General features: G+C 36.2%; 1 protein-coding gene across 1 annotated transcript; it reads right to left on the reverse strand.

Moving 5' to 3' along the window:
- Positions 1-14: 14 nt before the first annotated feature.
- On the reverse strand, positions 15-11160 carry LOC135648748 (putative aconitate hydratase, cytoplasmic). The gene is made up of 20 exons (XM_065166670.1): positions 10822-11160; positions 9283-9387; positions 8512-8672; positions 8340-8432; positions 7587-7772; positions 7325-7486; positions 6007-6151; positions 5768-5910; positions 5375-5431; positions 5217-5296; positions 5037-5112; positions 3853-4038; positions 3618-3685; positions 3420-3538; positions 3191-3312; positions 2679-2777; positions 1931-2410; positions 1638-1736; positions 1307-1549; positions 15-412 (listed from the first exon to the last, which is right to left on the reverse strand). Exons 1-20 carry the CDS (start codon positions 11132-11134, stop codon positions 338-340), a joined length of 3012 nt encoding a protein of 1003 aa, XP_065022742.1. The 5' UTR covers positions 11135-11160; the 3' UTR covers positions 15-337.
- Between the last annotated feature and the right edge of the window lie 237 nt (positions 11161-11397).

Genomic DNA, 11397 nt, shown 5'->3' on the forward strand with positions numbered 1-11397 from the left:
AAGATCTAAATGCATAGCCAAAAGAACAGATCTTTAAATCACTTTATTTGCATTTACCACACAGATTGTCCAGTTGTATAGCATCAGCACAAAGTACAAGCAATAAAGCATAATAAAACTAATAGGTTCACGAAAAACCATAATGCATTCAACAAGTTATCTCAAATATGTCTGCTTCTACACTGTCAATCTTATTCCTGTACTCGGATCAAACAGGTACAACCTTGATGAATCTAGGGAAAAAAGCTGCTTATTTCTTTGATTTATCAAAGCTTCCACTGGTGGCACAAACGCAAGCAATACCAACAGCCCCAGGCACCATGAAGAAACATTAAGCTCAGTGCTGGGAATTTATCAGATTTCTGATGACAAATGGAAGAATTCCTCCATGATTGAAGTAGGCCAGTTCTACCTGCATTGCAGTGATATGACAAGGTTCGTTAAGACTTAAGTGAAAGACAAACTGACTGATCTTCATCGACATATGAGCTTTGCAGACACTTGCGACCATTTTCCATCAATGTCTATCAGTAAAAACAGAGTTCCTACTTGTGGTTGGTCAAAGTAGGGTGGAAACTGTATGAGATGGAAAGCTAATGTGCTGCATGCTTATTCTGTAACACTGGGATAAATGAAAATAAAATCTGAATACAGATGAAGATGCGAACAAAGTGACTAAGATGCAGAAAATTACTATGAAGATAAAAGGAATAATACAGATAAAAATGCAAATGATGATACACAACTAAAGAAACACAGTATTACAAAACTTGCTGTAGGGACATGACATACAATCTCATGCTTCTTAGGTCAAATAGAGAAATAGGTGAGACAGCAACTGCAAACTAGATGGATTGATCGTATTCTACAAATACATGATGTATAGAGAGAGACGGAGGGAGGGAGGGAAAAGGAATAATGACGTTATAGTTAATAGTCAACGGGTCCTACTGTGATGGAGAATATGTTTACACTCACTTCATGTGAAAACCGGTATGTTGAGCCACAGGTTGATCTTTTCAAAAGTCATTCTAAGCATAATTTTCTTTCTTTAACTAGCTATAAATTCTCTCACCAAAAAAAGAAAAATAATGTTTGATATGCAATCACAATTTTTTCTTGAATCTAGATAGAGCAACTTAAAAAACATCAAGATAACAAGAGAATTTACAGTTAGAAGGATCATTCAGTAACAACTTATGAAATTAACATCTTATTTAGTTCATAAAACTTTAAATTGCCAACTTAGTAAATTGTCAACAAATCGAACTCCAGGTTCTGGACTGTAGTCCAGTAAAAAATTTACCTCTGTATCAAACCGAAGAGTGCATGTGAAAGATTTCCCATTGTCCACAACTACAGTAATATCTTGCCCAGGTCTTATGTCAGTGATGCTACTTGGAAGATCTATTGTGTAGCGCTCATGCCCTGTCAAACCCAGTGTCTCAGCATCCTCACCAGGCTTGAAACACAGTGGAATTATACCCATTCCAACTAAATTGCTGCGATGGATCCTCTCAAAACTTTTAGCAATAACTGCTTTGACTCCCTAACACAAAAATATTCAGAGTGGCCATGTAAAATTAATCTGAAAACAAGCAAGTATTATATGATGGACCATGCCAATAGAAACATACCAACAACATTGGACCCTTAGCAGCCCAGTCTCGAGAGCTACCACTTCCGTACTCTGCTCCTGCCAAAACTATGGTATCATGCCCATCAGCCTTGTACCTCTGAAATAAAAAAACAGGTGCAGTCTCAGTGTTTCCATATTCAGTATTAAGAAACAAAAAAAAGAAGTCCAAACAAATCAATTCCATGAATATAACTCGAAGATATTCTAATACCACATACCATGATAAGTCAAACAAATAAAAAATAAATAATTTGAAAGCAAAACTCTCAGTTTATGTTTCAAAGGAATCACCGTTGCTACTTCAAAGACATAGAGTTTGTCCCCTGTTGGGATATGAACAGTCTTTGGTCCCACTTCTCCCTTGAGGAGTTTATTAACAAGACGAATATTTGCAAATGTTCCCCTTGCCATGATTTCATCATTGCCCCGCCGGCTGCCATATGAATTGAAATCTCTGCGATCTACACCACGGTCAATTAGGTACTTTGCAGCAGGACTGTCCTTGTGAATGCTACCTGCTGGTGAAATGTGATCTGTCGTAATACTGTCGCCAAAATTTAATAAACAATAAGCATTCTTCACCCCATGTGGACCAGGTGGAGCCATGGTCATGTCCTTAAAATATGGTGGTTCATGAATGTAGGTGGAATTTGGGTCCCATGAATAAAGAGTTGTTGCAGGAACAGTCAGCTGGTTCCACATAGGGTTGCCTTTTGTGATTGCCTCATATGTACTCTTGAACATTTCAGGCAAAACACTGGATTGCACAACCTACAAAAATGAAAATTGACACGAGTCACAAGACAAATTCATTCTAGCACCAGGTCCCATTGGTGTTAACTATATTCACAAAATAAAATCATGAATGAGACCAAAAGTTCAATAAAGCACAAGATGTTCAATTTAACGACACATTTAGAAGGCAAAAGATGGACCAATAGATAGACCAAGAAAATCATGCTGATGTCATTCAACAGGAATACTTGTGACATGTCATTTCTATCTACATATAATAATTTGAAAATATTTTAGTATCTACCTGTGCAATCTCTTCAGTGGACGGCCATATATCCTTGAAGTATATGCTCTTCCCATCCTTCCCTGTTCCAATTGGCTCCTTCTCAAAATCAATGTCAACCTGAAACATTTGATTACCAATGCAAAAGAAAGATTAACTAAGACATTGGAATATACAAATAGAAAGAACATGAAAAAAATGTGCTGCCATTGATATCAGGACTCACATGTCTAGTCCAGTTAAATAAGATGGAACACATTCACAAAGACCAATGAATTCTTTGATTATAAATTAAAACAACTAATGAGAAAAAAAAAAACGGATCAGTTTTTTAAACATTAGAAGCACATGCCATTAAAACATAACTTTATTAAAAAGCACAAATCAGGTGTACATATTTTAATTTTTTTAATAAAAGAAGATATAGATTTTTATATTGTTATAAAGCATACTCCATATTCAGAAATTACACATTTCATTGCAAGCAGCCTAAAAGAGCCAACAATACAAGATCCAGCACAGAGAACACTTACTGTTCCAGCAAGCGCATAAGCTACAACAAGCGGAGGTGAAGCAAGATAGTTAGCTCGTGTCAATGGATGCACACGTCCCTCAAAATTCCTATTTCCAGATAGAACAGCAGCAGCAACTATATCTATGATAACAGCAAATAAGAATTAGTATTAGTTTCAAACTTCTGGATAAAATAGGTGTGCTATGTCACATGTACTGATACAATCATTCTATTAGAATTTATAGTACCATTATCGGAAATTGCAGCAGCCACAGACTCATCAAGATCCCCAGAGTTTCCGATACATGTTGTGCAGCCATACCCAACAATATTAAATCCTTGCTGATTCAAATATTCTTGTAGGCCACTACAAATTCAAGCAAACAGATTCAGCAGAATCAAAACACAAAATGGTCAGAGAGGTCGCCCATCCTAATATGTAATACCTCTTAAGCAAATACTTGGTAACAACTCCAGAACCTGGAGCAAGGCTGGTTTTGATCCAAGGCTTAACCTATAATTAAAGAAAAAAATATTATCCAAAGGAATTCGAAAGATAGCAAGACAATCATTATCGTGAAATGCATGAGAAAATAAAGTTAAAGAAGTGAAATATAAGGAAAAAAGGCAAGTTCCGAAAAGATATGGATCAAAAGGATATGTCACCGACTATGTACTAACCTGTAGACCTAATTCACAGGCCTTCTTTGCAACAAGACCAGCACCAAGCATAACATTGGGATTTGATGTGTTTGTGCAGCTTGTAATTGCTGCTATGACAAGGCTACCATGCTTGAGCTCCGCAGGCTGTCCATGAAAGTCAAACTTTACAATTTTTTCTTGTGATTCCTTCGGCACTGCAAAGCCCTGAGAGACCAAATTTCAATGTTAGAAGAAAAACTGAACATAACTCAATTGACTTGCAACTAAACACAACCAAATTAACTACTAAGCATATCTTGCTCTAGTTCTATCAAGTCAACAGTTGACATTGAGAGTCACTGGCTATTCATGAAGTACAACCAGTGCATATGTATATATTTCCCACTGCTATGCTCACAACACAGATTTAATAAATCAACTTTACAGGCAAAAAAACACCTCATTGATGTAGTCTACTTCAGCATCTTATTCTCATTATTTTCATAGACACCAATCACAAAATAACTGATAGAATAAAATAATGACTCTAATAATAAGCCACCTAAACATCAGAGAAGAAACAAAAAAACAAAAAAAAGAAGTAAAGTTGCAACTATCTGGTGTATGCTCCATGGATCTTTTTCCTGCTATGAAATCAAGGGCAATATCACTAGTAAAACTACGAGCAGTCAAACCTCACTTTGATGCTGCTAATAAAGTTTCCTCACACCAGTTTTCATAATACAGTCACCTTGTTTAATTGGGGAATTTCGAGGTCTACATTGGACATATCAATACATTTTAAATTGTTTTCCCTTATTTCATTTTCATTAGAGAGATGTAATCATTCCCAAATATAAGCATTTTTATTGCTAGTAACCCCACGAATGTATCTCAATACCATCATCTCAGAAACACTGTTTGTTCCTGTTTTCTAATTGGCCAACATTTTTACATAATGTAGGCCTTGCGACATCTTGTAAAATTTCCCTCATATATAATGGGGACACAAAAATCCATTTCAATCATCTCACTTTAAGTCTACAAATCCTCCTACTCAGTAACAAAGAATTACTAAAAAAGAAACAAAGTGCATCAAACATAACAAATGTTCTCCGAGAATCAATTACTAACTTTTACAATGGGCCCACAAGATGGAACAGGCCAGGGATTAAACTGTATGATAGATCAATAACAACAGCTGAACGGGCTTTGGTTCTCACCTTGAATCCAACTTTGCTGTCAAGACAAGAATGCCAGTCAACTTTCATTTCTTTCAAGGGTACACGATCATGAGGCCTGTCATGAATGAGACCAAGATGGTCAGTGGAATAAACTTTAATTTGTTGTATGAAGAGAAGGATGACTATACAGTGCTGGAAAATGTAATAGATGCCAATTACCTTTTTGGACCTGAAATGCAAGGTTCGACATCTGCAAGGTCTAACTCTAGATAAGATGAATATACTCTTTCTTTCTGAGGCTGCTCGTACAATTAAAAGAAAAACATGCACTTTAGCAATTGACTTTGGTTCTTAAATGACAGTAAATAGTGGCTTACCTCAGTGTAGTCAACAAACATCTTGTTTGCACGCAGATAGGCCTCAATCATAGAAACCTGTAGGATAAGAATTAAGTAGCATATAATCAGCTGCTGTGTTAAAAATTCTAGGAAAGAGGACATCATATGCACTATCATGATCATCCATAGCTTCGGTTAGCATTATGTTGATCTGAAAGAGAATTCATCTCCATGATTCAAATAGTCACTATTCCACTTATGTGTAGTTGTTCAGTGTCACAAGAGTGGTGAAAGAAATAATGTACTCTGATTAACTTATTATTCCATCAACTTTCTATGCATTTTCTCTGTCGATGACAGGATAAAGAAGGGTGTCATATCTTGTGACAATAAAAATTTAATTGAATCAAAAAAGGTGTACTCAGTACCCACAGTTTCATCACTTCTTCCTGTCAATTTAAGATACTGCAGAGTTACATGATCCACAGGGAAGAAGCCCATGGTTGCTCCATACTCAGGTGACATATTGGCAATTGTTGCTCTATCAGCCAACGACAACTCACCCATGCCCTCACCTGGAGTACCAAGCAAATTTTACTTTACGACAAAAACAGGAGGTAAAGGATTTTGATCTTGCTTTATTAATCATTCTGAAGGAAGGAAAACATTACCATAGAACTCCACAAATTTGCCAACAACTCCATGCTTCCTCAACATTTGTGTAACAGTTAAAACTAGGTCAGTTGCTGTGACACCATTTCGTAGTTTCCCTGTCAACTTAAATCCAACAACGCCTGGCAGCACCATGCTCATTGGCTGCAACATAATTTGGCATCATAGAACATCTTCAACACATCAAAAGTCTTATATTTACCTTGTGAATCTAGCACAGTGGGAATAGGAAAATTTTATTCGGGAACAGCAGCAAAATCTCCAAAATATTTAAATGGTTATGTTATTTATCTGTCAGACACATGAGATTTATCTGTAGTGAAAAACTGTAAATCACAAATAGTATACAGCAAAACACATAAAAAATGCTTGTAGACACATATCAATAAAATAATGTCATTCTATGACTTAAAAATCTCATCTGCTTATAGATAAATGTTTCATGAGGGCTTACAATTTATAGCTTTAAACATGTCAAGTTTATCATACTGTTCCATGTCTTGATGTAGCCAGACAGGAAATCAAGAACTTGACATTAAAAGTTTTAATAAAATGCTATTAATCATTGCACAGATGTAACTTCAGCTTCTAACTATTCTAAGTGACCAAGTAGACTGATGCAGAATGAAATGTCAGACTATATTCTGTTACGAAAAATATAAACTTCCTCTAAAATTTACATCTGGTTGTTCACATTTTGCTCGACAACTCAACAACAGTATAAGATTATGTAATACAAAGAGAAAAGTAGAAGTCTTTCAAAAGGAAAATCTTGCCATCATTAATGACCAGGTTATCATGAATTACGTTTGCCATTCAGATAAAATCATTTATAATATAGGGTTTGTCATTCTTGATTCCAATGTGAGTTTTCTTCAAATATGACACAATCTTTTTCGACTAAAGTAACCATCTCAGGTTGTCACAACTTATAAAGTGGAAATATGATTGTGCTCATTCCCATACAGGAAAGGAAAAAATGTTAGGATAAACCATAAACATAGGGGTTTTATCTGATGAAAGTAAACTATAAAAAGATGTCACACCTGAAGTTTTCAGAATAAAAATAAGGGTTTAGGAAAACAGTAAAAAAAGTAATGCTTCATATTCAGATATTCCTAGTATTTCTTTTTCATACGTTGCTTCAACATTAGTGAATAACTGATGAAAGTAAAACTACAAGTCACACTACAGTTTTCATGACAAATATTAGGGTTTAAGAAAACAATAAAATGGATGATGCTTGGAGTAAAGAGAAATCATGTCTTATAGGAAAGCACCAGAAAAGAAGTTGCTTGGACATTCCAATTGAATTACCTGACCAAGCATTGTTGCCTCTGCTTCAATTCCTCCAACTCCCCAACCAGCAACTCCTAATCCATCAATCATAGTCGTATGGGAATCGGTTCCTACCACACTATCTGGGTAGAGAAGACCGTCTGTGTTGAAAACAACACGACCAAGATACTCTAGATTAACCTGAAATAGGGTTACATCAACTTAGAATATCCAGTGAGAAAATAGTTTAAATATGTATGTCCAAAAGGATTGGTCCACTAGTTTAAGAAACATTTCAGACCTGGTGAACGATGCCAGAACCTGGAGGAACAACAAGCATATTACGGAAAGCAGTAGATCCCCACTTTAAGAAACCAAATCTTTCCTTGTTCCTCTGAAACTCAAATTCCATGTTTGCTTGAACTGCATTCTCTGATCTAGCTACATCTACCTGAACTGAGTGGTCAATGACAAGATCTACTGGAACCTGCAAACCACAAAAGAAAATGTAACCCAATGCAGAAACAAAAAACATCATAAAAGAATAAATTTAAAATTTTCACATATTTTTTGAAGCGTATAATACTTGTGACATTGTAATATACTTTTTCATTAGCAATTGGCATATTTGAGAATTTACATGTATATACTCCTCAACGAAAAAACAAAAAGGATAGAAACCTATGCTTCTTAACAAATGCAAGAGTCCTTAACCAAAAAGTTGGCAAAAAGGATTGACATCAGTGCTTCTTGAGAGTCAGTTAAATGAAGCTAGCAGCACTTATTAATTTTTATAACAGGACTTTCAGGACTCATTTGCCATATGGAAATAAATCAACAAATGTAAAAGAAACTTGGATATGAAGGGCAGAACCAGTAATAAGTATTACAAAAGAAACATCAGAGAAAGATCACTTTAGAAGCTGTTGCATATGTTCGGTCCATATTTCCTGGATAATTATGCTGCTTCCTAATGATGCCAATGGTTGATTTGCTACTTTAACCATAGAAACATAGCAATGAAAAGAAGTAAAACAAAGAAACTAGCACGCACCAAGGGATTGATTTTATTGGAATCACTACCCAGCTTGTTCATGGCATCACGCATACAAGCAAGGTCAACAACAGCAGGCACACCGGTAAAATCCTGTCAGTATGAATAAAAATAAGTAAACAGAAACCATAATATAGGATCATAGGGATGTACATGACCTTGTTGAACAAACCTGGAGGAGTACACGGGCAGGCTTAAAAGGAATTTCTACTAGTTTTGGGGAAGTGTTCTCCCAATCAATAATCTTTTCCACATCATTTTTGGTGACCTGGAAGTTATCACAGTTCCGGATTGCTGATTCCAAAAGGATTCTGATAGAATATGGCAATCTATCTAATATCCAGAAGAAAAGTCTTTTGTTAGATAACAGTGACAAGATTGGACAACGAAGACCAACAGATGAGACTAACGAAAAATACTCAAGTAAATACTTGAGAAACAACAACTCTAGAAGTTAAACAAAAGAGAGACATCAGAATACGAGAGAAGATGAGCTGAAAAATTCATGTGTACCTAGATGAAAAAGAATAAAATAAAGCAGATAAACCAGTATTCATAATTTATATACTTAATCAGACCCCAAGCATGCACTAGTACTGCAACAACTGGGGCCCTGCTAATTAAGTCACCTTAGGAAGAATTATCCTCCAATGTTTTCATTTAAAGATTAATGTTGTGGAGTATATTAACTGGTAACCTTTCCTAGTCATCATTCCCTGACCATGATGTATCGAATCCACATATAATCACTGGATGTCATGACCCTAAATAATTCAACAGAAAGAATTTTCAGTTTTGTTTTTTTTATGTGCATTGTGCATCTAGCTAAATGATAAGTATGAGTCAACTGATCACATTAGTACTACAATAGTAAAAAGATGTCAAAATTTCTACTCACAATAAACAATGTCATTACAACTAGCAGATTTAGCAGACAGATTACCTATTCTTGGATCATTAAGGGCAGGTAAACTGTAATATTTGCCATATTCACCACCCCCAGTCTTTGGAAGGCTCGTTAGGACATCCTTGAAGACATTCTCAGCAGCTGACATGTAACAGTAAAGCATAAGACCAAAGTTGACAACTGAAAATTATTGAAAAACTTATATTCAGATGAAGATTACAGTGTCTGGGAAAACATAATGTTAGAACAGTAGCATCATAATATTTTCTTTGTTGATTATACATACTATGATGTGCATTATAAAACATAAAAGAAATTAGAAAAAACAGCTACTTGAGTGCATAAGTGGAGAGACAAATGATTCCTAAGAAGGTGAAAGTATTTATAAATGGATGATTTAATTCGACAAAGATAGCTCCCTTTTGCATAATAATAAGTACCATGATATCTGCATACACTCAAAATTTTCATGAAGCCTATTACATCCATCTGATATCTTTTTGTACAACACACATATTTGCTTGTAGCAGATTCATGGATGAAGTACTAGAAAAACCATCCACGGATAGTTCTTCAAAGGAAAAAAGAGTAAAAGACTAAATATGGAAAAGAAATATACAATTCTATTGAAAATTGTGTATAAGTAAATAATTACATGATTACTTATAAGATAAAAACAAGAATTTAGGACTAGACTGCATACAGTTACAATAAAATATAATCCATTAATAGCAAGTAAGCAGCAAACACAACTTCAAATACAATCCTTGGCTCATTTATATATATGCACATCATGAGATGATAAATTCAAGGACTATCAAGTGATTAACTATTAATCAATTACAATGTAAGGTACAGGGTTAAGTAAAACTGTTAAATTGCAAGCCATATCCACATAACGTATTTGCATTTGGTCTTTCTGAATATCTCAGGTTGCAAGTTAGCTTTCCGTTGTTCTAGTATTCCACTACTATCTAAATTAAGATTTAAGCCCAAAAATGAGGTTGTAGGAACCCCACACAACCTCTACCTTCTAACATCATATGCAAGATCCAAGGCTACGCTTACGTATAATCGCACAAAATTGCAGCTCATGCCTACAGTCAACCTAAAACATGTTCAAGACAATCATTAAAGACATCTATCAACGGATCATTTTGTACTGCGTTCATCACGATTCGCTCAACGGCATCAGAAAAACCAACTCACAAACCCGAAATAACAAAAAGAACAACCTAAAACATGTTCAAGACAATCATTAAAGACATCTATCAACGGATCATTTTGCCCTGCAATCATCACGATTCGCACAACGGCATCAGAAAAACCAACACTCACAAGCCCGAAATAACAAAAAGAACAACCTAAAACATATTAAGACAGTCATTAAAGACATCTATCAACGGATCATTTTGTACTGCAATCATCACGATTCGCACGACGGCATCAGAAAAACCAACTCACAAGGCCGAAATAACTAAAAGAAAACCATCAATAGTCAAACTTTCTACCGTCTGTAGGGTTTCTACCAAACACCGATCGACTAGGTGAGAAAGATTCAAGCGTTCCACGTACCGACGGTGGCCATCTTCCTGTCGAACCGTTCGATCACTGCAGCCGAGCTCCTGATTCGCGCCCTGGGACCGATCGGGGACCTCCAACTCGTCGACAACCCGACCCGCGATCCGGGGATGTACGAGCTGCAGGATCTCGAAAAGCCGACGGATCTAGAGTGTACGGGCGAGGATCGAAGGTGCGAACGAGAAGCGATAGGCCTAAACAGAGAAGGGGATGAGTAAGAGGAGGAGGAGGAGAGAGATCGAAAGGCTGAAGACGCAGGAGAAGGGTAGTGGGTGCGGAGTCGTCCAAGAGAGGCAACTTTATACATGATGAGAGAGTCGGATGGGGTGGGTGGAGTGTGGAAGCAGAACGCTCAATAACCCTAATAAACTCCAACACAAAAATTCGTAATTCATTTTTCTTTCTTTTATTTTCGTGTGTGGAAATTAAGACGAAGGTAATATTTTTATTTTTATTTTTAGGATACTGCTGATGACGACAACGGTGATGGTGACGCCGATCGGGTCTTTGGAACGGCATCGAAGATGGGAGATATTTTTCTTATCCAGGCCGAAGGACCCGTTTGCCACT

The sequence above is a fragment of the Musa acuminata genome, chromosome BXJ3-9 (assembly GCF_036884655.1).
Source record: "Musa acuminata AAA Group cultivar baxijiao chromosome BXJ3-9, Cavendish_Baxijiao_AAA, whole genome shotgun sequence".
Classification (NCBI taxonomy): Eukaryota; Viridiplantae; Streptophyta; class Magnoliopsida; order Zingiberales; family Musaceae; genus Musa; species Musa acuminata.